A 25,965-nucleotide genomic window follows, 5' to 3' on the forward strand; every position below is an offset into this window, starting at 1 on the left:
GTCTTCGAAAAGGAGTAGACCGAGACCAGTCAATTTTAATGATCAACATTCAATTGTTAATTACCATTTTCTCAAGAAATTCTACCAGTGAGTTAAAACACAAGTGTTGCATAACATAGTAAGGCAGAAGAAAGCTAAAAAAATTAATTTACTAATATAAAATGTGATTTTACTATTGTCATTCTTTGGGTTCAAATGTAATTATTACATTAGTACAGAACTCTTTGAAGTTTTTAAGTCTGCTTAAATGTAACAAAAAGTTGCAGAGAAATACAAAACTATATACTTACTTGAGGCCAGCTACTCCTCTGACCACTAGACTTTCACTTGTTAAGGTGCCCGTTTTATCAAAGCAACAGATCTGAACTTTCCCTGCAAAGGGAATCCTGAATGGCTCTGTACAGTACACATCTGAAATAAAAAAGGAATGCCACAAGGTATTTGAGGTTTAAGAAACAGGCACTTTAAAAACACTCAAAATGCCAGTCTCCAGGGTGCTATTTTCAACGAGCGGCTTGAAAGATACATTACTACACATCCTCATTTTCTCAGAGCACAAAGATCCTAATGAGGATTAAATGTGGAGATGCTGGTGGCAATAAGAATCAAGATAGGAGTAAATCAGATTTTAAAGATTTCTGAAATTAACACTGAGAAAAGGGTATGACTACAGAAGACCATATTATCAATTAAGTTAATTAATCTGACAATTTTAAGAGAGAAGTCTACAAATTTCCTTGTTACTTTTTAACAGAAAAAAAGACAAAGAAAAGTTACGGTGGAAAAGAAATGCATAAGGTTTTCAGGACCTTTGACCGACTACTATTCCTGCCGTATGGAAAAGAGTACAGTGAGGTTGTTCTCCATTTTGCCATTCAAATTAAACAGCAGTGCAAATAAGGCTTTTAAATCAAGAAACCTAAAAGGTCTTTTAGGATAACCTTTGAAAATGCAAATGATTCCTTAATAGCCAGCACTAAATCCGGCTCCCCCCTCGACCCATGTCCCCCTTCCATTCTCAACCGCATACCGGAAGCAATTTCCCCTTCGTTGTCTACCATATGCAATGCTATGTTCGCAACAGGTATATATCCCTCAGTCTGGAAAGAGGCGATTATAAAGCCATTGCTGAAAAAAACAACGCTAGACCCTCTTATCCCAGCAAGCTATAGACCCATCGCCTGTCTCCCATTTCCAGCAAAGATTTTTGAAAAGTCCATGAACATACAGCTATCAAAATACATCAACGACAACAATCTGCTAGATGACACACAGTTCGGTTTTAGGCAGGGACACGGGACAGAGACGGCACTACTGAAAGCTGCAGACGAAATCAGAATAACCATGGACAAGGGAGGATCAGCAGTCTTGATACTCCTTGATCTCTCCGCTGCATTTGACACGGTCGATCATATCACCTTGATCGACCGTGTCGCAGCTCTGGGAATAGGAGGAACAGCTAAAACTCTGATTGCTTCGTTCCTCGCCAATCGTCCACAGACTGTCAAAATGGGTAACTTCACCTCCCAGACCTTCTCACTCCCCTGCGGCGTTCCACAGGGCTCCTCGCTAAGTCCGACGCTTTTTAATATCTATGTATCGGACTTGGCGAGGGTGATAAAATCTTATGGTATTGCCCTTACCACGTACGCCGATGACACGCAACTAGTACTATCGGTGTACAATAATGGAGCTAGCGTGGCAGCCAACTTTCAGGAGGGAATGAAGGCAATAAGCTCCTGGATGTCATCAAACTGTCTTAAACTCAACTCTGATAAAACGGAGGTGATGACATTCGGGAGCTTGAAACCAGCATGGTCCCCACAATGGTGGCCACCGGAGTTGGGATCTCCCCCCCAACCGGTGGTTAAGGTCCGCAACCTGGGAGTCACCTTTGACAACAAACTGACTTTCCACCATCACACCAATGCTGTTGTATCATCTGCATTCTACACCCTCAAAAAAATCAAGAAACTCCTTCCTTATCTACCACAGTCAGCCGGCAAAACACTTATCAGTACTTTAGTGTTTTCTAAAACGGATTACTGCAACTCTCTGCTTCTTAATGCTCAGGAAGGAGTCCTCAACAAACTCCAGACCGTGCAAAACGCGGCTGCCAGAACCTTACTCTCTATTTCCAAATTCACATCTGTCTCCCATCACATCAAAGAGCTCCACTGGCTCCCAATCAGGAGCCGAATAAAATTTAAGGCCCTTTGCATAGCCTATAAGACCCTTAACCACCCAGGGCCTAAGTTCCTAAAAGAAGCTCTACGCCCATTGGAGCATCGCAGAACCCTTCGATCCTCCACAGTTTTCATGCTGTCTGTCCCTCGGACAAAAAAGGCCACTTGGGGAGACAGGTGCTTCACTACAGCCACTGCTAAATTGTGGAACAGCCTCCCACTGCACATCAAAACCGCCCCCACGCTCCTTAAATTCCGAAAAAACCTCAAGACATGGCTTTTCTCCTCTGCCTAACCACCCCGTCAAAGTGTAGGAAGTTCTGTGATCACTAGCGCCGAGACACCTGTATGGGTATTTGCGCGCTTTAAAAATAGCAAAAAATAAATAAATAAATAAATAAATAGGTCTACTTAATGTCTACTTCCAGCCCTCTGGCAAGAGAGTTGTGCAGTTTCGTTCTTTGCACTAAGCTTAATGCTAATTAGGGCATTTTAGTACCAGTAAATATGTTCAGAAATCAAGTTCTTAGATCAGCTTAGTATTACAAGACAATGCAAAGTTGCAAAAACAAAAAAAATATTCAGTAACTGTCATGCCAAATTGTTCTAATCCTCATATTAAAGTACTGTCAGGATGTTATGTTTACCATATTTTCTCAAATGCAGTAGGCTCCGCAAGTCATTTGCCTACTGTTAAGACACAAACGTTACCCGGAATAGGAGAAGAAAAGGAAAGGTTTCTTGCCAGTCTGCTTTCGTAACACTAAGCCATGTAATTATGATTTGGTTCGCCAAGTTAGAAATGCTATTCGTGAAGGGGAGAAAAATGAAAGAATGAGATATTAAAGTTATAAGGAAAATGCTACCTCATCTGTAAGCATCTGTTTGCAGCCTGTAGTGCTGTAGAATCACATGCTCTGCATCCTCCTGCCAGCTTGTGTTGGGCTCAGACATTTGCAAGTTGCCTTTCTACAAAGAAAGGCTTTCGAGTCACAGAATGCACTGTGACTCCACCCCTAATTGGCAATGCAAATGGGCACAGACTCAATAATAGACTACATTTCGCACAGCAGGTGAGAGGAGTTGGGAGTGAATGCAGTATGGTGCACATGTATTGTGAAAGTAAATTAATTGACAAGAAATAATTCTTCAAGTAGAGCCAGACAATTCTGGGGAGAAGGGTGGGCTCATGTGAATCTATAGCACTATATGGTACGAACAGATGCTTACAGATCTCTTTCTTATTAATTAACTTCCTTTACAACAGGGTAACATTTTCCGTTCGTAACTTGTTGCTTTATACACACATGCTCTGCATAGACTAAAGCAGTACCTGCCTACAAGAGGAGTCTAGTGTGTGGATGATGCAGAGGTCTGAAATAAAGTCTTTAGGACCGTCTGATCAGCAACTGCCCGCTGTAGAGTCAAGGGCCTGATTTAGAACATGGCGGATGGGTTACTCCATCACAACAGTGATGGATATCCTGTCTGCCAAAATCGAAATCCCACAGGATATAGTGAGATTTAGATTTTGGCAGAGGGGATATTCCACCGTTGTGACAGAGTAACCCCGTCCGCTGAGTGCTAAGACATCCACACATTACTGTGCTGGGTTGATCAAGTGGGTGCCTTACATATGTCAGCTAGGGGGATATTGCCTAGAAAGGACATGGTTGCCACTTATGTCAGTTAAGAGCACCCTGAGGGTAACAGGAAGGGCTCTTTTGGCTTTATAATAGCAAGTTTGGATACACTTGACTATCCACCCAGCAATACCAGCTATAGAAATACGCTGACCTGTGGGGGTTTGGCAAAGGCTACGACCAGCTGATGAACTTTGAAGGACTTGCTCCTTCCAATCAAATATATTAGAGCCCATCTTACATCTAGGGGGCCTGCTACTGAGTCGGTTTGAGACAGGAAGACTGGGAGATCTAAAGTTTGGTTGAGGTGGAAAACACTTTGGGTAGGAACTTTGGGATGACTAAGAATGACCCTATCCTTGCGGACCTGAATGAAAGGTTCTTGTAGTGTGAGAGCCTGCAATTCACTCATGGGTCTAGGAGATGTTATGGCTACTAGGAAAGCTACCTTCCAGAGTAGGAACTAAAGAGGGCAAGAGAGCCTTGGCTCAAATGGGGTTGAGGGTGGGATCTGGTGAGGGCTACACTGATTCCATGCAGGATGTGGGGATGAGTCTTGAGACACTCCATAAAGGATTAGACTACAGAAATGCGAACTAGGAAGGCCTGTTCGCTGTTTTGCAGGTAAGTAGCTATAGCTGCTAAATGGAGACATATGCAATGCTTGATTTCTGCAGATTGAGAAATAACAGATAACGTCCTAGACAAAAAGTTTTAGACAGCCCAGACCAATAAAGGCTCCGATTGAGAGTTGACGATTGGGCCAGAAAAAGAGGTATGATAAGAGCTGCTGAAATGCCAACACCCTCTGCTGGTTGGGATAGGTTTTGCCTGGGACTACGTTGAGTATTGCTACTAAGAAGAACTGGGCATGGAGGGGTTCCAGGTGGGATTTGGTGGCATTTTTTTTGTAAACCCCAGCCAAAGAAGGAGGGAGATCATAGCGTGGTTATGGGCTAGTCACTGGTGCTTGCATGAGCTCCTGATCAGCCAGTCGGAGGTCGGGAAACAGACTGGCCCCCATTCCTTAAGTGGGCGGCTACCACTGCTAGGCACTTTGTGAAGACTCTTAAAGCAGTACTGACCCCAAATGGAATTACTTTCAATTGGTAATGGCACTTTCCATGAAGAGAAGTTACCTCGGGTGGGCGGGATGGTTGAGGATTAGAAGTAGGCGACCTTGAAGTCTAATGCAGACATGTAGTCGCCTTGTTGAAGTAGGAGTAACATCCTGCAGTTTACCAACTGGTAATGTTATGAAATACTCAATCGTATAAGGGGTCTGAAGTTCAAGTTTTGTCTAAAGGTGCTGTCCTTTTTGGGGATTAGGAAAAAAAAAAAAAGAGTTAATACTCTTAACCAGACTGCTCGCACCTATCTCTGCAGAAAGTTGAAAGGTTCTCTGCTGGTGAGGGTTCACCCATTGGTCTGATGCAATTTCCTCCCAGCGGGAAAGGAAATCGTGTAGCCTTCCCACAACAAGTGGTGTGATTAGGGGAAGCATGGCAAGTCCGTGCTTGGAGCTGGAGACCCCCATTCCAAAGATGCCTGTACCCCTGCCTTTGTTGTGGTTTTCGCTTTAGGCAATCCAAGTGTACTCTCTTGCTGTCTGCTTGTGGAATGAGTATTCTTGCCTAGGATATGAAGGGGCAGGATCCACGGCGCGGACATTGGATCCTCCTCTATACTGCTGCCTTCAAAAAAGAGGCTCTAGCAGCCAGCCTGAAGGGCATCGATGGATTTTGCAATGCTGGTCCTTTATTTTATCCACCATCTTGTCAACCTGTGACCCAAACAGATGTTCACCCATTGAAGAGCAGGTTGAAAATATACTGTTGGACCTCCGGCTTGAAGCCTGAAATGTGGAGACAGGAATGGTATCTAATAAGGACACTGGTATTGGCCACTCGGATGCCATTATCACGTCCGTCCAGGGTGCAGAGGGTAGTGGTGCTGGATATACGCTTGCCTTCTGAAACTTCCCACCTCTTTAACTCCTCAGTGAAATGCTTGATTAACTCCTGTATCACATCACCCTAATACTCTGTCATTGCGTGAGAGGGGCCTCATTGAGTTGGCTATTCTCCTACGAGGGACCACCGCGCTTTTGGTAGCAGACTCTAGCTTTTTGATTCTCTTGTTGGGCAGAGGACCGTCGCCTGTAGCTTGAACATACGCCCGCTTGGGTGCAATGAGGACAATTAGGGAGTCGGGCCGGACCGGACCCTTAATATAGGCACGGTTGTTGGGAGAGGGCTTATAAATTCTCAACCCTATGAATAACCATACTTGCTTTCACAGGATCTTCGAAGGTGTCAGGGACTTTAACATGCCCCTGGAGCCTGGGCAGGAACTGAACTGTTTGTTCGGATGTAGATAGTGTCTTTACAAGGAAACCATCTTCCTTTAGAACACACACAACCACCCTGTCGAAGGTGGCAACCTGTCAGATGACCTCCCGATTAGTGGTGTCATCCGGGAGAGATGCCCTAACAGGGGAGTGGCCCAGATTTGGACCACTCGGGGATAGACATCACAGACGTCCCATGGGTTGTCTGTGGACCATCGTCAAAAGGTGCCTCGTAATGGGTGGCAGGGCCGAAGGGGCTGCTGGGACCATAAGGGGAATGTAGAGATCCCACAGGTGAGTTTGGAGGCAGTGAAGGTGAAGGAGGTGACGGTAGAGGCAGGGAGTGGGGGTGAGACATAGGGAAAAGGGATTTTTCCCCAGCCTCTAGATCTTTTAGACTTAGCAGCTAGAGGGACGGTTCTGTTACCAATTCTTCCTCAAAGGGTAATCTCATCTTGCAAGACAAGAGTCTCCGTTGGTTTCGGAGGAGCTACCTTTGTTGGAACCTTTCCAGTCTGGGGATGGATAAAAACTCCTCCCATGGTTTTTGGAGGATTGGCTGCTCTGAACCGCTGGGGCTGAACGGCGATTGAGTCTGCGAAGCCGATGGCGGCTTTGCCGTGGACAATTGCATCAGCACCAGATTCAAAGGGTTTTCGGCTTTGAGTGGAGTTGAGGCTTGTGAAGGATCTTGGGGGTGGACAGCCATGGAGAGTCTATTCTCATGGACATGAGGTTTGTCAGCTTCAAGGCCTTTGGTCAGTGCTAATTGGAGCTGAACATATCAGAGGTAGCAAGATCCTTGGCAGGGAGCTCAACACCCAACCCCCTTTAAGCGATGCTCACTTGAGTTTGAGGTCTAAATTGGCAGCTTAGCGTGTGTGTGTGTGTCACTGCCGACCATAACCTTGACCATGGCACAAATCTTGGTTCGAGAGGCTAAAGTCGAGGGAGTCTCCTCTTCTTCCTCCAGTTATTAGCTGATTCTGTGACAATTGGTGGAGCGGATTTCCTAAAATCATCTCACATGCAGAGAGTTGCCTGTTCTCCAAAGATGTCTGGAGCACTGCTGCTGCATCTTCTGATGTGCCCAACACCTGTCCGGTCAGTATCAAAAGGTCATGTTTTACCGGAAGTTAAGGCAGTATTCGCATGCAACATCAACCTGGTCGGGGCAAAGGTTATACACCTGCTGAAGTCAAACAACTGATATTTTGAGTGACAATGTGGACACTACTGGTAGGGCATCTATTCCATAACCACATGTGCATACTCTGCAAAGAAGTTAAATATGAGGGGCACACGCCCCAGGCCCCATTAGTTGGAAGTCGAAAATAGGGCAGACAACATAGGCTTTTTTCCCCAATCATAGGTGTCTAATTAAACCATGCGGGCCTGGAGGAAACATGGAAAACATGTTGAGTCATGGAGCACGCTCAGTACACGTCATAAATCACATGGCATTAATAACAATATAACACGGAGTAGTTGACCATGAGCATTGCCAACTAACGGTGGCATCGCAGTGCATTCCCACGGCTCGAAAGCCTTTCTTTGAAGAAAAAGAACAACTTGCAAACGTCTAAGTCCAACACTAGATGAAGTATGCAGAATATTTGAATATACTGCAACACATGCTACAAACACAATATTTTGTTGGGGAGATTTAGTGGAAGTGCTGGCTGAAAATATAGAACATACACGGGAGGGTAATGCATATTTGGGGTTCCAAATGTGTTCCTTGTGAATTGAGAAAAACAGGAAATTGTCGAGAAAAACATCCAATTAAATATCTAGATCACCTGTCTAATGAGTAAGTTAAAACAAAAGAAACTTTATATATAACACAAGCCTAAATACTTATTTTAGGACACGGTATGCAGCAAGTATGTTTCAAGAAGATTTGTAAAAAACAATACCTGTTTATGAGGCACTTGTGTCACCAAATTAATGAAGTTGATGGAATTTGTGGAAGGCAACCTTTCAAATTTGAAGTTACCCGAGGACCAGACACGACCTCTGAAGTAAATTTACTCATTATAGCCCTATAACAGAACCCTATTAAATAGGACTCCCAAACCACTGCGTTTTAAAGTTTGGGTGGCCGAATAGGGAATTGGTTCCGATGGGCAAACATCTACACATCTCATCAGGGAGCCCATGGCTGGGTAAATTCTCTGAAGTAAATGTACTCCTTATAGTCCAGGATAATCAATGTTTTATAGGCATATACTTACGTTTTTCAGCATACTATGCATAATTGACTTGTGAACATTCCTTAATTAACTGTAAACCTGCATTACAGCATCTACCTTTCAATTGTCAATATACTTACACAGTTTTGCCAGGGCAATGAGAGAGGTGTTGACAGCCAAAGACAACTCAATTGGAAGTTCAGGTGGAACAACCGAAGTCAAGATAAGGGTACACTCCAGAAACAGCTTGTAACGATTCCGACTGGGGTCCTTGGTGCCTAAAGAGTAAACAAACAATTGAACCACCAGTAAAAAACACACTGCTCATCACCCAGAACTTTGATTCAACATCAAGGAGCAGAACGATCACACAAAGTGTGCTGAATTTCCCAAAAATGTCAAATCATGTGTTCATTTTTAGGGGTTAACAATGGAAGTCCCTGTAGAATACCTCAGGTCTGCCTAACCATGTCAAAAAATGGCATGTTCCTAATAGACTGTCTTTTTCCAATTAACACGATAACTTCCATGTTCTTTTGCCTTTCCTGGGGTGTGACTTTATTCTAAAACGCTTTTGTTTTTAGATTCCTTTTGTACTTCTGCACATTACCTTTTACTTATACCAATGTCTTACAGCAGTACACCCTTCTCAACCAATTACACCAACATACATGTACTTCATTCACCATTAAGATCAGCGCTGTAATTACTTCCAAATCAATGCTCCCTCAATACATTCACCTGGGCCAATGGTATTCCTTATTTTTCTACCAGCTTATTGAGATTTTGCATTTGTACCCTAGATTCTACTTTTCAAGAAGATGGGTTTGGCCTGTGCAAGTGACTCAAGTGAAAAATGTAAATATCTTTAAAAGCAGCGGTTTTGCATTTCTCCTATACATACAAGTTAATAAATATTTTTCCAAACATAACATTTGTTATCAGAAATGTTTGTTCTAGTAGTGAAATAGTTCAAATGAGATCTGAAGAGAAAAAAAAGTTCCGTTATTGCGAACTCATAACTGCTCTCCTTTGATCACTCTTCACAAAGCTGGGGAGACTAATCTCAGAGTGGGCCAAACAAAATTCTAGAAAACCAGCAAACCATAGAAGATGGCAACAATGAACTCTTCCTACAGTAGGTGTGTTGTACCCTAAGCTACAAAGTGCTATACTCGCATTCAAAATCTACTATAAGAACAACACATTAAAAAGTAAGAATGATTGCCAACTTCCCAATCAGCATAAAGAAATCCCAGCTTACCTTCAATCCATACGTAGGCTGCAGCTGCAATTGCAAACACAAGCAGGAAAAGGATAAATATGAAGGTTTCCAAATTATTAGCTGTAACTCTCTTCACACCGAACAGGATAGTGCGCAGTAGTTTACCCTAAAAAAACAAAAACACAATCCTTTCACCTATTTATTAATCCGCATGGAAAGACTTTTTCCTGATCTGCAGATAGCTCAGTCACACCATCCTTTGTGTGGGTGGTGCAAAAAAAGAAACATCTCAGCATTCGAATTTCACTTATTCAGAACTAGACATTTTCCTCATCACCATTCCTGAGCTCACAGACTTTGGAAAAATACAATTAAGATTACTGTAAACGTACAAGAGAAGCAGTTTTATAAGCAACAAACATTCTGCACTTGCTCTAAAGAAAAAGTGAATATGCTGCAACCACCCCAAAGCTCATTTATAACAGACCAGTGGTCATTCTCTCGCTAACAGAAGCAACATTCAGACAAACAAATAGGTCAAGTCTTCTTTTGAAATAATTTAAACAGACAAAAGGAATATATAATACAATTCATACCAGCTGATGCCACACAGAGAGCTTTAAAGAACACTTGAGAGATCACCATATGTAAACACTGAGCAGTAGACTCAGAAAATGTATACAAACACCTTGCACAAGAACTAAAGAAAAAGCATTTTCAACAGTGTATTATATTTTAGCCTGTACCTGAGAAGTATTGAAACCAGTCCTCAAGACATAGGCCACACACCCATTATCAACAGCTAGGGAGAAACAAACAGGAGAAAATGAGATCAAGAAAGACTAATTACAGGGCAAACAGATTTCAACAGAATAGGCAAGTCCTGCAAATCCTAGTTTAGCTTTAAGGAGCAATTCAAGGCCTCAAAAATGTAAACCACATCTTTCCCACTTAACCTTGCTTGAGCTTTTGCTTTAAATAACCTAGGGCTTAGTTGTACTTAGGTGCAATGTCCCTGTTTATGTTGCTGAGCCCCTTTAACAATGTGCGCTGGGTGCAAACAGGGACATTGCACCTAATACATATAATTCTCTGGGCCTAGCGCATTAGTGAAAGGCAGACTGTTTATTTTTAAGCAGGCAATCGGTCTTTCACGGTGTAGGTGGTACCCAGCCTGCTTTACAAAGGGGGACAGAAATGACCCTGCAAACAGATGCAATGAGGACTGCGTCTGTGTCCTGCTGCAGGGGACGTCTTGTTGCTGGTTTTTAGGGTGAGGGAGGTCGAGACAGAACACCACATTCAGTACGTTTCATGACAGCCTCTTTGCCAACGTCCATATGGTGTGAAACGTCAATAATATGACGCTCCCACATCCACAATATGGTGAAGTGTTAACATTTTCCCCTCATTTGTATGAGGCTACAGTGCAAGAGCTATATGTGCATCAGCACGGATTGCATTATAGGAGGGGCAGCACAGTGGTCTGCAGTCCAGCCCCATCTGTTATACTACAGTGAAAGTGCAGAAAATGGGCACACATGCACTTTGTTCACCAGAGGCATTGTTTGTTATATGGCGACTGGTGACCAAAGAAGTAGAACCCTACCTTTGCGGCAGACAGTGAAAGCGGTCACAGCTCAGGGAGACTTACAGCTATCTACCCCAGCATCAGCCACAGCATAGAGGATTCCAGGCGGAAGCAGTGCTGAATAATAAACAAGCATTACATGTTTCTGCACCTTAGGCACCCTGCCAGCTCTGTATGTCTTGAAGAAGGGGGTTGGGGAGAAAAGGTTTGAAGGCGAGGCACACGTGCAAGTCAAAATGATTTTTGTGTTGCTGAAGAGTGGTCCTCCACAGTGGACATCCACTATGGCACCATCATAGCCTAGGCTCTTCTGCAGCATATTCTTAATTCAAAATAGTAGGCTCGTGACTAAAAACGACAGGGTACATGTCCCATTTAAACTATCTAGGGAAATGTTAAATCGAGCTACAAATTGTGCTTAGTTTCTGACACACAACCATATAAGAAGAGCTTGGAACACAAATTTGAAACACAAGGTATAATGTCAGCAGTTTGAGAATTAAACAATGGTCCAATGAATCATCATTTAACTCCAAGTATATAGTAAAAACATACGTTTCAGGCCTGAGCTCGCTTTCTGGGGTGGAGTATGCTGCACCACTTTGGTCCCGCCAAATATTAAATGCAGTCTAGAGTCTGCCTGCATATCCAGTATATGGTTAGTGTCCAAATCCTCAATCGGTTCCTGAAATAAAGCAGTAAAAGGCGGTTTACGGTCAGTGTGAAAAAAGAAAAACTGCTTACACACTTAGTTTAGAATAACAAAGAGATCCTGACAAACAAGAGGAGAACAACTGGGAAGTGCTTGAAAGTCAGTGGAGACAGATCAAGAGTTAAAGCCCCATACTTCCTAGTCTTCACCAATAACTATTAAAAACCACACCAAATTCCTGTAAGGAAATGCCTCTTTGTATGGTCACCCCCCAGGTTTTTGGACTGATGCTGCAGGTTATTCGACCCAGAGTGCACTGAGGCCTGCTAACCAGACCTCAGTGCCATTGCCTGACCCCAAAATGTGTATGCTACATTGGCTATACCCAATTGGCGTAGGCTAACTTACCTTTAAGTCCCTGGTATATGGGCCCCAAGGCACGTAAGTTAGAGAGTCACCCCAGGGATTGCAGTGCCGCAGGGGTAGGACACAGGTAAAACAAGTCTCCCAGTCCACCACTGCAGATTGGAAGAGCAGTTTCTAACCTGCATCCCCGACTTTGCCAATTAGTCCAACGGAAAAGCCAAACCTCCCTCTGCAATATGTGTAAGTCGTCTCTATGGCAGGTCAACTGAGCTCTAAGGCAGGGTGCAGCATATATCACGGCCAGACAATGTATTTCACATGTTCTGGGAGTAAATACTTGAACAAGTTACTTACCTTCGGTAACTATATATTTGTAAGAGACATTAATTAGTTATGAATTCCTCACCTTAGAATTACTCCAGGCGTCCGACTGGATCTGGAGAATTTTTTTTCTGCAGTACCCCTGCGCGTCGATAGGTGGCGTTGGTCGACTCCGCGTCGTGGTTGCCGGAATGACGTTGCGGTATCTACTTACAATCCGCCCCGCGTGCTGACGTCAGTTCTTTACACAACATTCCACGCCAGAAGCGCAGAGCCATGCAAGACACTGAACACTGGTGCACATAACTAAGGCCCTAAAGGTAAGTCCCTTACCCTAGAAATCAGTTCGCAGAACAGGGAGGATGGATGGGGCGGGGAGGATGGATGGGGCGGTGAGGAATCCATAACTAATCTTTTGTCTCTTACAGATATATCGTTACCAAAGGAAAGTAATTTTTTCATCAGAAAAAGACAATTAGTTATGGATTCCTCACCTTAGAATAGTTACCCCAGCAATACCAACCCCGGAGGTGGGTCTGCGAACCAAGTTCACATCAGATAGTCCTGGAGAACTGAATGGCCAAAGAAAACGTCTCTCCGGACTTGGCTGTCCACGCAGTATTGTTTGGTAAATGTGTGCAATGAAGCCCACATAGCTGCCTGGCAAATGTCATGAAGGGGAACTCCATGTCCCAAAGCAGTAATGGCTGCTGTCGCTCTGGTGGAATGGGCACGCAACCCCACTGGAGGTTCCTTTCTCGCTAAGGAAGAGCAGATTTTTATGCAAATAACGACCCATCGAGAGATGGCCTGCTTCTGCGCGGCCTGACCCTTCTTGGTGCCCACATAGCCAACAAAGAGTTGGTCGTTTAGCCGGAATTGTTTTGTGCGATCCAGATAGAAGGAAAGCGCACATTTTGGATCCAGAAGGTGGAGCCTCTCTTCCTCTTTAGAAGGATGCGGGGGCGGGAAGAAGGTGGGCAAAAGTGATGGTCTGTCCTATCGGGAAAGAGGTAACCACTTTGGGAAGGAAAGAAGGACTAGTACCAAGGCCAACCTTGTCCGGATGAACAGCCAGGAAAGGAGGTTTGGAAGAAAGCCTGAAGCTCACTCACCCTGCGAGCAGAGGTAATGAAAACCAGAAAAGCAGTTTTAAGTGTCAGAAGTCTGAGGGGAAAGTTATGGAGCGGCTCTAAGGGAGTGCACATAAGATAGGTCAGAACCAGTTTCAAGTCCCACTGAGGCATTACAATGGGAATTGGAGGAAACAAGTGAGTAATAGTGCCCAGAGGAGCGCCCTGCTGGGCCAAAGAAAGAATGAAGAGGAAAACTTCTGAAAGGGGGGCAGAAAGGGGATCTACGCCTTTGCTGTGCACCATGCCACAAATTTGTTCCATCTACAGGCGTATATCGTTTTGGTGGAGGGATGCCTGGCTGACAAGATAATGTCACAGACTTCAGGAGGAAGGTCAAAAGCTGTCAACTGTCACCACTAAATCTCCACGCAAGGAGGTAGAGGCTGGACAGGTTCGGACAGAGGACCGTCCACTGCTGCTGCAACAGAAGATGCTCCCGAAGGGGCAGTCTGGTCGGAGGATCGATGCACATGTGCAAGAGCTTGGGATACCAGACGCTTCATGCCAGTCTGGGGCCACGAGAATGACTTGGGCCCGGTCGAGCTTGATCTTCTTCAGCACTCTGGGTAAAAGTGGTATAGACAGAAAAACGTATAGAAGCCCGCAACTCAACTCGTAACAAGAAGCGTCGCCTAGTGAGTGCAGCCTTAGAAATTCCAACGTGCAGAACGCCTGACATTGCACGTTCTCTTCGGTGGAGAATAGATCTGACCAAGGCTCTCCCCACAGCTGAAAGAGACCTTGCACCACCTCTGAATGAAGATGCCATTCGTGATCCACCATGCATCGGCGACTGAGTTTGTCCGCCCTGGCATTCAGAGAACCTGCCAGGTGTTGAACCACCAAGGACATACCCTGATGTTCCAGCCACTTCCAGAGATGAAGTGCCTCCTGACATGGGGTCCACAACCCCACCCAGCCCGGTTTGTTGCATTACCACAGGGCGGTGGTGTGGTCTATGAACACCTGCACTACTCTCCCTTTGACATAGGGAAGGAATGCCTTCAGTGCAAGACGGATTGCCCTTAGCTCCAGAAGGTTGATGTGGAGCCCAGACTACGCTGGAGACCAGAGGCCTCTGATCTCCACCTCTCCCATGTGGCCGCCCCACCCTAGAATTGATTCATCTGTCAGCACTCTAAAATCCGGTTGGGAAAGGGGGAGGGATCTGCAGTTGACCCAATCTTGATTCGACAGCCACCACTGCAATTGATGAGCAGTGCCCTCCGAGATCTGGACGCAATCGGAAAGATTCCCCTGATGCTGTTCCCACTGGAACTTCAGGTCCCACCGCAGAGCCTGCATATGCCACCTGGCATAGTTAAGTATCAGGATGCATGAGGCCCAGTAGCCACGGGGTCATTCTGACAAAACCCTGGATAGAGGCTAAAGATCGGAATCATAGCCCGAATATCCCGGACTCGCTGCTCGGGAGGATAAGCCCGAAACTGCGCTGTGTCCAGAACCGCTCAGATGAAAAGGGGCTTCTGAGAGGGAACCAGGTGTGACTTTGGCACGTAGATGGTGAACCCCAGAAAGTGCAGGAGGTCTGCCGTAGTCTGGAGATGGGAGAAGACAGCCTGGGGCAAGCCAGTCTTCAACAGCCAGCCGTCGAGATAGGGGAAGACTGGAATCCCTGATCTGCGCAGTTGAGCTGCGACCACCACCATCACTTTCGTGAACACCAGAGGGGCACTGGTAAGGCCAAAGGGGAGCACGGTAAACTGAAAGTGCTCATGATCTACCATGAACCGCAGGTAACGCTGATGGGAAGGCCGATGGGAACGCTACAATTCATTCTCCAGGGTCGAGGGCAGACAGGGTCTGAGACAGTGTCAACATTTTGAACTTCTCCTTCCGGTTCCTGAGATCTAAGTTAGGACGCAGGCCCTTGTTCTTGGGCACCAGAAAGTAGTGGGAACAACAACCACAACCTACTTCTGGGCCAGGAACTCTCTGGATGGCTCCCTTGGCCAAGAAAGCCGTACCTTCCTGTTGGAAAAGGGCCAAGTGACCCACCGACATGCAAGGACATTGAGGTGGCATGGATGGAGGGGTAGTCTCACATGGGAGGGAGTAGCACCTTCAGACTATCTGCAAAACCAACCTGTCCGACGTGATGGTGAGCCAGTGGGGGAAGTGATGGTGAATCCTGCTGTCCACTGGCAAAAGGTGGCCCTAAAAGGTCGGACTAGGAGGCTGCTGCAGAGGGGGCGCTGGCCCTCAGCCCCACGACGTTGTGTCCCATGTCCCCGGCCCCACAGAGATTGGAAAGCTTGCACGGGCCTGTGGCTATGGACAGAACGTGTCGAGGCACCCCTTCCATAGCCACAAAAGGGGCGAAAAGCAGACTGCGTATGGTGAGAGGTGGCAGCGAGGCCCAAGGACCTGGCCGTAGCCCTGGAGTCCTTAAAACGCTCTAGCGCGTTGTCTGCTTTATCACCAAACAAGCGGCTGCCATCAAAGGGCATGTTCATGAGCGTAGCTTAAACATCCCCCGAAAGCCAGTGGACCTCAGCGAGGCGTAGCGTCATAGGGCTACTGACGTTGAAATCGTCCGGCCTTGCGAGTCTGTGGTGTCCAACCCACACCGTATGGCGAACTTCGCTGCATCTCTCCCTTCGGCCACTGCACGGGAGAGCACGGCACAGGTCTCCTCCAGGCACTGAGGCAGCACCTGTGCGTCAGTGTCCCACACAGAATGGGAGTAGCAGCCCAAGAGACATGCAATGTTCACCGACTTCAGTCCTAATGCTGGAGGAAGAAAACATCTTCCCAAGATGATACAGCTTTTTGGATTTTCTATCAGGTGGTGCGTTAGGGAATGCGCCCTTGAAAGTGGTGGAAGCTTGGACTACCAAGCTCTTAGGGGTGGGGTGTTGGGAGAGTTAAATGGGGTTTCCCAGGGCCGGAAGGTGGAGTTGGGCAATCATCCAATTCACAGGAGCCCGTGTTGGGCTTGGACCAAGTGCCCAAAAGGACGTCCGCGAGGGCCTCATTGGACGGCAAGAGGAGCTCCGAAGAGGCAGCTGCTGGTTGAGGCACCTCAGTCAGGAGGTTAGTTCTGACCGCCACCATAGGAAGCTCGAGGTTTAGAGCATCAGACGCCCTATGCAACACCACTGCGTATGACGCACCCTCCTCCGTCGCCGAGGTAGGGGGTGAAATCATGCCAAGGTCTGGGGAAGTGTCCAGACCACTGGCCTCACCAGACTCCTCTCTCCAGTCCGGTTCTTCCAACTGGTCTGCCAGAGCGTCCACAGACCCCTCCCAGTCCTCCTCACCCTCCTCTGGTAGCCCCTCAGGGCAATAGGGAGCACCAGGGGAGAACAGGTGTACAAAAATACAGGTCAGCATCGGTCCCGACGTCAGTCCGGCTCTGTGTCCACGTTGAGGGGGAGGCCGGGGTTGACGTTGGTTGGGGACACAACCTGCGTCAGTGGGGCGGGGGTGTTACAAATGCATTCGGCGTCGGAGGTGTCACGAGGTCGAGCGCCGAAGCCGCCGGCATTCGAGGCCCAGAGCCCCAGCCGAGTCCGTGGGGCCGGAAACGTGCCAGCGGAGTCGGGCTGCCCAAAAATAGAGTGGAGTTCTTTGTAAAAGCTACAAAGTTGAGCAGCGGTCGCTCCAGCTCCCGGAAAGGGAGGGAGGCTTGGACTCGACCCAACGGCGGCGTTCACTTCTCATCAAACTGGATCCCAAGTTGGGCAACTTGGCCTCCTCGGAGGCAGTGGCAGTAGCACAAGTGTACTTCTTCAGAGCCCCCTTTGTTAAAGAATTGGGCAAATTTGTGGACAGCATTCACCTTCCTGGACAAGGCCCAGTCCAACATCAAGAGGGTCTTTCAGCCCCGTTTTTCCCAAGGGGCCGGTCGTGGCAGGGGCTGTGCGACCGGCTATGGCGAACAGCAGCATCCCAGTAGGGGGTCAAGGCTCCAGGCGAGGGCAGTACAACTCCACCTGCAAATTACACAAACTTCTACCCCACCAGTGGGCAACGATTCCGAGGCCGTGGTGGCTTTAAGAACAACGCAGGTGGACCTGCTGCGAACGGTAAGTGTCATAACAGCCACTCAGGTTCGAATTGGGGGCCGGCTAGCGGCCTTCCAAGGGGCCTGGGCAGCCATTACAAAGGGGTGTCATGCTTCATCATAGGCGGTTGCTCCTCGTCGGGGAGGCGGTGCAACCCCCGACGGGCTCACCTCAAAGAGGGGCTCTTTGGCGGAGATTTTTATCCAACAGCCTTATGGTGAGGTGGGGGTGTGTGGGCAGAATGGTGTATTGTTGTGGTGGGATGATTAAAATGTAGCAAGGGGTACCGGAATTCACTTTATTCTGGGGGTCCCCTGGCTGCAATTAAAAGGTGGGGCTAGCTCGCTAGGTGTCAACCAGTTAGGTCGAGTGACCCTAGAGGAGGCTAGAAGTGAACGTGGTCGACATGTTTCTCGCAAAGGGTTAATCACCCGCGATTCTTCAGGACCTTAAAAAAGTGAAAATAACAACATCATGCTAGTGTCATGTGTGTGGTATAGGTTACCTCTGTGGATTCTCCTATGCCTATACATAGAGAAAAGATAAGGAAACAATGGTTAGTATATGTAGTACACTAGTTCAAGTCACATCATTGCCAGGGCATGTGAAAATTCTGGCATGGTGGTGGTACTGTGGATAATTGAGCACAACCACTACGTGCCTTGTGTATTGAGCGTGCAATGTGCAGAGTGGAGAGCACACGCAATAACTGATTCTGTGAGGGGGACTGTGATGGGTGAGGGTGATGGCTAAAAACAATGGTTTAAAAAGCAGCAGTCTTAGCGTGATAGCCTACCCATAGTGTGTCAAATAATGAGCAGGTCTAATGTAAAGACACCAATTAAAACAATACTGTTGCTGGATGCAGAATCAAAGTTTCTTCATCTGCACCGTGGCCTCCCATATACTCGTGCTCTTACATCTTACAATAGTCCACATCGCAAGCCTATCCAACCCACTGTCACTCTCACCCTTGTCATTGCCACTACCCCTGCTGACCTTGACCCACTCGCTGACATCGATCTCCCACCTTAGGTACACTATGGTCCTACTGAATACAGGACCGCTATATAGTCACTCGAGTTTTTCTGCATAAACAAGCTAGGCTTTGAGCCCCTCACATCATGGCCGCCGTAATATAAACACAAATCTGGCCGGGAGTCACCTTTTGATATGCGCATAGATACTTGAGAGGCACTATGCCTTGCAAACACGGAACTCCCTAATTGCTCTTAAAGATCCTGCCAATTGAGGCCCCGCCGAGTAAAACCGGCCACTACTAACCCAAGACAATAGCGATCACGCACTTACATACCATCTTAAGATGGCCGCCACATTATCGGCCCCTTACACGTGACCTGACGCAGTGGGCGGCGACGCGTCCCCGCACGCCGGTCTGCCTGTGTTGTTTAAATAACCCCGGCCGCCGAGCTCACACATCTACTCGAGCTCGGCGGTAATGGGTAGGTCTCCACACGCGGACACAAGAGATTGGAGGTGAGTGCGACAACGCAAAGTGGGAGGAGGGTGTTTAGACCCCCGTTCCATGAGCATTACTTTACTTTGCCTACTTCTAATAACTAAGAGGCGCGCTTTATATGCTCCTACTCTAGCCACACTATGGGCTCATCCCTGATGTACTGTCCCGCCGATCCCTCATGTGGCCATTAGTGTATGACCAGTAGGTGAGTAGGGAACTGTATGCTTTGTTTCTTAAACGTATAACAGGTCACAGTGTGGTTTTGATTCTGCATCCAGCAACAGTATTGTTTTAATTGGTGTCTTTACATTAGACCTGCTCATTATTTGACACACTATGGGTAGGCTATCACGCTAAGACTGCTGCTTTTTAAACCATTGTTTTTAGCCATCACCCTCACCCATCACAGTCCCCCTCACAGAATCAGTTATTGCGTGTGCTCTCCACTCTGCACATTGCACGCTCAATACACAAGGCATGTAGTGGTTGTGCTAAATTATCCACAGTACCACCAGCATGCCAGAATTTTCACATGCCCTGGCAATGATGTGACTTGAACTAGTGTACTACATATACTAACCATTGTTTCCTTATCTTTTCTCTATGTATAGGCATAGGAGAATCCACAGAGGTAACATATACCACACACATGACACTAGCATGATGTTGTTATTTTCACTTTTTTAAGGTCCTGAAGAATCGCGGGTGATTAACCCTTTGCGAGAAACATGTCGACCACGTTCACTTCTAGCCTCCTCTAGGGTCACTCGACCTAACTGGTTGACACCTAGCGAGCTAGCCCCACCTTTTAATTGCAGCCAGGGGACCCCCAGAATAAAGTGAATTCCGGTACCCCTTGCTACATTTTAATCATCCCACCACAACAATACACCATTCTGCCCACACACCCCCACCTCACCATAAGGCTGTTGGATAAAAAGATCTCCGCCAAAGAGCCCCTCTTTGAGGTGAGCCCGTCGGGGTTGCACCGCCTCCCCGACGAGGAGCAACCGCCTATGATGAAGCATGACACCCTTCTGGGTGTGTGAGGCAACTACATCCAACATAATGGATGCCCCAGGGTATCATTCGAACACCCTTGGTCACGCCAGGTAATTCTTCCCCAAATTTTCCCTATCTCTCCATAGGAACAGTTCAGCAACTCCTTTTGTATCACCAATACTAGATACGGACACAAGCTGCTACTGGACCTTCCACCACCCTGAGTGGTAAATAGTGTCCTTTCTCCCCCTTTTTGAAATATACTCGTGCACGGTGCCAACCGTGGGAGTTCCCTCCTGGTGGGTTAGTCTGTTCAAATCCCCCAAAAATCGAGCCCACACTATTGTGGTGGAATATGCAAACACAACAGGTGATGGACCGAATGTGGATCAATGTCACACACTCAACCCAGTCCAAAGATCTGGGCCCAAATCCATCGTTATTTTGCACTCCACACCACCCTGGGTTAAACAATGGCGATATGCAAATCAGCTCTGACCCTGTGCCCCATGGGAACAGTCCAGTCCGAACTACAAAAGCCATGTCCTTCCCAGAACGGAATCAAGCATCCGAGGACCGGACCGGTTTCGAGGTAACACCTCTCATCAGCCCGGCTAGCTTGACTCCAGTGGTGTGGAGTGCCTGGGACCCACGTCTGGGCATCCCCAGTGCACTTAGGGCGGAATATGCAAACACAACAGGTGATGGACCGAATGTGGATCAATGTCACACACTCAACCCAGTCCAAAGATCTGGGCCCAAATCCATCGTTATTTTGCACTCCTCACCACCCTGGGTTAGACAATGGCGATATGCAAATCAGCTCTGACCCTGTGCCCCATGGGAACAGTCCAGTCCGAACTACAAAAGCCATGTCCTTCCCAGAACGGAATCAAGCATCCGAGGATCGGACCGGTTTCGAGGTAACACCTCTCATCAGCCCGCCTAGCTTGACTCCAGTGGTGTGGAGTGCCTGGGACCCACGTCTGGGCATCCCCAGCGCACTTAGGGCGGAATATGCAAACACAACAGGTGATGGACCGAATGTGGATCAATGTCACACACTCAACCCAGTCCAAAGATCTGGGCCCAAATCCATCGTTATTTTGCACTCCACACCACCCTGGGTTAGACAATGGCGATATGCAAATCAGCTCTGGCCCTGTGCCCCATGGGAACAGTCCAGTCCGAACTACAAAAGCCATGTCCTTCCCAGAACGGAATCAAGCATCCGAGGACCGGACCGGTTTCGAGGTAACACCTCTCATCAGCCCGGCTAGCTTGACTCCAGTGGTGTGGAGTGCCTGGGACCCACGTCTGGGCATCCCCAGCGCACTTAGGGCGGAATATGCAAACACAACAGGTGAACGATGGATTTGGGCCCAGATCTTTTGACTGGGGGAATGTGTGACATTGATCCACATTCGGTCCATCACTTGTTGTTTTTGCAATTGCCGCCCTAAGTGCGCTGGGGTTGCCCAGACGTGGGTCCCAGGCACTCCACACCACTTGGAGTCAAGCTAGCCGGGCTGATGAGAGGTGTTACCTCGAAACCGGTCCGGTCCTCGGATGCTTGATTCCGTTCTGGGAAGGACATGGCTTTTGTAGTTCGGACTGGACTGTTCCCATGGGGCAACAGGGTCAGAGCTGATTTGCATATCGCCTTTATCTAACCCAGGGTGGTGTGGAGTGCAAAAAAACGATGGATTTGGGCCCAGATCTTTTGACTGGGGGAATGTGTGACATTGATCCACATTCGGTCCATCACTTGTTGTTTTTGCAATTGCCACACTATTGTGGTGGCTCTATCTTGGTCCATAGCCCAACACGGCGTTGGAACCTTTTTTCTCTCTCTCTCTTGGGTGTACTTCTAAAATAAAACCCTCCCCCCCACTTTTCTTCTCCACCTTCTGTGAAGGACTCCACCCCACCGGGACCAGTCCCACTTGACCTCACCACCATGGAGGGTCAAGGACTGAGTTTTGGTGAGGAGGATGCAGCAGCAATTATGAGGACACCTTCTCTTTTTGGCATTGACATCGAACCAGCAACGGGGAGTAATACCACTGAGTGGCAATCCCTGTCAGACCTTAAACGGGAATGGATAAGGGTAACAATCCACGGGACAATGATGGCTCAATATTTCAAAGCTAAAATTGCACCTAATGGATTGATCGTCAAAAACTTCCCCAGAATATTCTGGGAGGACGGACAATTTAAAGTTGAATGGTCACAGGTATCATGGAAGTGTACCCACGACCTCCTCATTCTCATAGTTAACACAGCCAAACGATTAGCAGACGCACTTCTAGTCAGAATACAAGCAGCAGAGGCTGCCCTGAAGACGGCGGTACAAAACCCGGGTTTCAAAACAAAATTGGCCGAGATTAATAAAGAAATGGCGGAACATAAAGAGTACCTCATGAACCAGAAGGTAGCCAAACTGCAAAAGGACATCAAAAAATTCTCAAAAGAGAAAGTCTATCCCTATTTAAGGGATGACTACGTCCCTCCGGGCACTAGTTACAATTCAGACTCTAGCACGACTTCATCAAGAAGGGGCTCGAATAGTGGCTCTGATAGCAGCGGGAATAACAATCCTGCACAGATGCCCCCAAGGGCAAAAAGAGGAAGGGGACGGGGACAACACAACTTCTCCAATTACCCAAACCAGGGGCAACCTACGGGTCCACCGTTTTGGCAATACCCACAATTCCCCCACTTTCAACCCCCTTTTGCCCCACAATATCCTCCATTTTATCCCCCCCAAAACCCTACACACCCTCCTTTTTTAGGCAGAGGCTGGGGCAGAGGGCGAGGGCGAAAAAGAGGGAACGTACCAGAGAAGAGAGTCCAATGGGAGGATGCACGCCCCCAAGGGATGGACACGAGGAGCACGAGCCGATCAGGACCACAGTAAGCCTGGTGGTTAACTTATCTGACCGTCTCCTCACACAAAGAGAGGAAGAAGTCCTGCTGAAGGGTTTGGGATTTGTTCCCACACCCAAGATCGATCCATTCCAACAAACTAGGGAACTCAAATCATTTTTCAGGAAAATAAGGTTGAAAACCTTCTTTGAAGGGAAGCCCAGTGAACCTAGGGAAGATTCCGGACTTCACAATCTATCAACCTTTACACCTCACAACGGAATGGTCCCCAATGAAGTGTTGACGTTTGAACAAGCAGTACTGAAAGACATCAATAAACTCAACCGGCAAATACCACACTCCAACATCTCTAAGAATGAGTTGGCTGTACTAAAATCACTAGCGGATGACCCCCTAATCACTATCAAACAGGCAGACAAAGGGGGAGCCACAGTTCTAATGAATACTGTGGATTATGAGTTGGAATGTACCAGACAACTCAGCGACCAGAGGTACTATACACCCATCGCTAATGACCCAACCACACGCCTACAGACCACGATCACAAGCCTGGTCACTAGCGCTGAGTGTGATCAATGGATCACCAGAAAGGAGGCAGATTTTCTAATAAAAAAGGACCCCAGGGTACCATATTTTTATATTCTGCCCAAAATCCATAAAGCCACCAGGCCAGTACCAGGGAGACCAATAGTCTCAGGGATAGACTCCGTACTGGAGCCCCTCTCACAATTTTGTGACCATTTCCTTCAACCCCTTGTGAAAAGCATTCCCTCATACATTCAAGATACCACGGATGTACTACGTATACTGGATACTATCCAGGACATAGGAGAGATTGACCTTTTGATTACCCTAGATGTTGAAGCCCTTTACACGAACATCCCCCAGAGGGCAACTCTAGAGGTAATTGAGGAAAGACTGGGCTTAGAGTCTTGGAACTCTAACACTCCTCTGACCTTCATCATGGAATGCGCTACTCTAGCCTTGACGGAAAACTATTTCGAATACAGAGGCAAGTTCTACCACCAGACCCAAGGTACCTCTATGGGCAGTACCTTTGCCCCTTCGGTGGCCTATCTGTATATGGCTAAATTTGAGGGATCACATACATCATGAGTCAAATCCTTTCCGGGACAACATCAAAATGTGGAAACGCTTCATTGATGACATCCTAATCCTGTGGAGAGGCCCTCCGACTTCACACGAAGGTTTTCTGGAATGGGTCAACACACTGAACCCTCACTTACATTTCACCATGGCCTCCTCACCTTATGAGATCGCCTTCCTTGATCTAACTATTAGACTAGAAGCAGGATCCATAAGCACTACCATGTACCGTAAACCCACAGACCGTAACAGCCTACTACACTACAAGAGTCACCATCCGAGGGCCTTACGCACTAACCTGCCCTTTGGCCAATTCTTACGAATAAGGCGCAATTGTAATGCTGTGTCTGACTACAAGAAGGAATCCGCAATCCTCTCTAGGAACCTACTTGATAGGGGCTATCCCAAAAGCGATGTCTTTAAAGCTAGAAAACGGGCCAGGAATAACAACCGAGAAGCCCTTCTTGAACGGCAGGAAAGAATCCCGGTTGAGAATCAACCGATCACCTGTGTGACCACATTCACCCCATTGTCCAATAAAATCAGGAATATGATCAAACATCACTGGGGCATTCTCAACACAGGGGACATGGTCTTGGAAGAACCGAGGTTCGCCTTCAAGAGATCACAAAATCTGAAGGATATCCTAATTAGCACCAGACCAAAGAGTACGAGGAAAGAGACTCAACAAACCTTGTGGCATTTACCCCCCGTGACGGGCCATTACCCTTGTGGCATGTGTGGGGTCTGCAGATATACCATGACACTGAAGACCATACAACTCTCCGAGACCTTCAAATGGGATCTCAGACATCACACTAATTGCAACACAGCACACTGTATATATATGCTCACGTGCCCGTGTGGCTTACAGTACATAGGGATGACAACTCGTCCCGTTAAGACCCGCATCATTGAACACCGCAGCAATTTTCGCTGCAAGAAGACCCACACAAAAATGTGTAAACATTATGTGGACTACAACCATGATGAAGATTCTATGAAGTGGGTAGTATTAGAATCCAGCCCTAACTGCCCGAAAAAAGCCCTCTTCCGCAAGGAACAGAGATGGGTGCATCGATTGTCTTCTGATAAACAGGGTCTCAACGAAGACATTCCCTGGCACTCACTGTAAAAAACTTCTCTAGTCTCTTCATCTGCACCGTGGCCTCCCATATACTCGTGCTCTTACATCTGACAATAGTCCACATCGCAAGCCTATCCAACCCACTGTCACTCTCACCCTTGTCATTGCCACTACCCCAGCTGACCTTGACCCACTCGCTGACATCGATCTCCCACCTTAGGTACACTATGGTCTAACTGAATACAGGACCGCTATATAGTCACTCGAGTTTTTCTGCATAAACAAGCTAGGCATTGAGCCCCTCACATCATGGCCGCCGTAATATAAACACTAATCTGGCCGGGCGTCACCTTTTGATATGCGCATAGATACTTGAGAGGCACTATGCCTTGCAAACACGGAACTCCCTAATTGCTCTTAAAGATCCTGCCAATTGAGGCCCCGCCGAGTAAAACCGGCCACTACTAACCCAAGACAATAGCGATCACGCACTTACATACCATCTTAAGATGGCCGCCACATTATCGGCCCCTTACACGTGACCTGACGCAGTGGGCGGCGACGCGTCCCCGCACGCCGGTCTGCCTGTGTTGTTTAAATAACCCCGGCCACCGAGCTCACACATCTACTCGAGCTCGGCGGTAATGGGTGGTCTCCACACGCGGACACAGGAGATTGGAGGTGAGTGCGACAACGCAAAGCGG

At 47.3% G+C, this 25,965-nt stretch overlaps 1 protein-coding gene across 1 annotated transcript in view; it reads right to left on the bottom strand.

Annotated features, from left to right (window-relative positions):
* ATP13A1 (ATPase 13A1) overlaps nt 1–25,965 on the bottom strand; it is a 446,812-nt gene that overhangs the window by 221,737 nt on the left and 199,110 nt on the right. The window contains exons 8-12 of the mRNA XM_086961461.1: nt 11,746–11,875; nt 10,346–10,401; nt 9,639–9,765; nt 8,515–8,652; nt 291–411 (exon numbers count right to left, since the gene is read on the bottom strand). Of these exons, the coding sequence (XP_086817587.1) occupies nt 291–411; nt 8,515–8,652; nt 9,639–9,765; nt 10,346–10,401; nt 11,746–11,875 (572 nt within the window). The remainder of the gene's footprint in view (nt 1–290; nt 412–8,514; nt 8,653–9,638; nt 9,766–10,345; nt 10,402–11,745; nt 11,876–25,965) is intronic.

This window comes from Lissotriton vulgaris, chromosome 1_1, assembly GCF_964263255.1.
Source record: "Lissotriton vulgaris chromosome 1_1, aLisVul1.2, whole genome shotgun sequence".
Classification (NCBI taxonomy): domain Eukaryota; kingdom Metazoa; phylum Chordata; class Amphibia; order Caudata; family Salamandridae; genus Lissotriton; species Lissotriton vulgaris.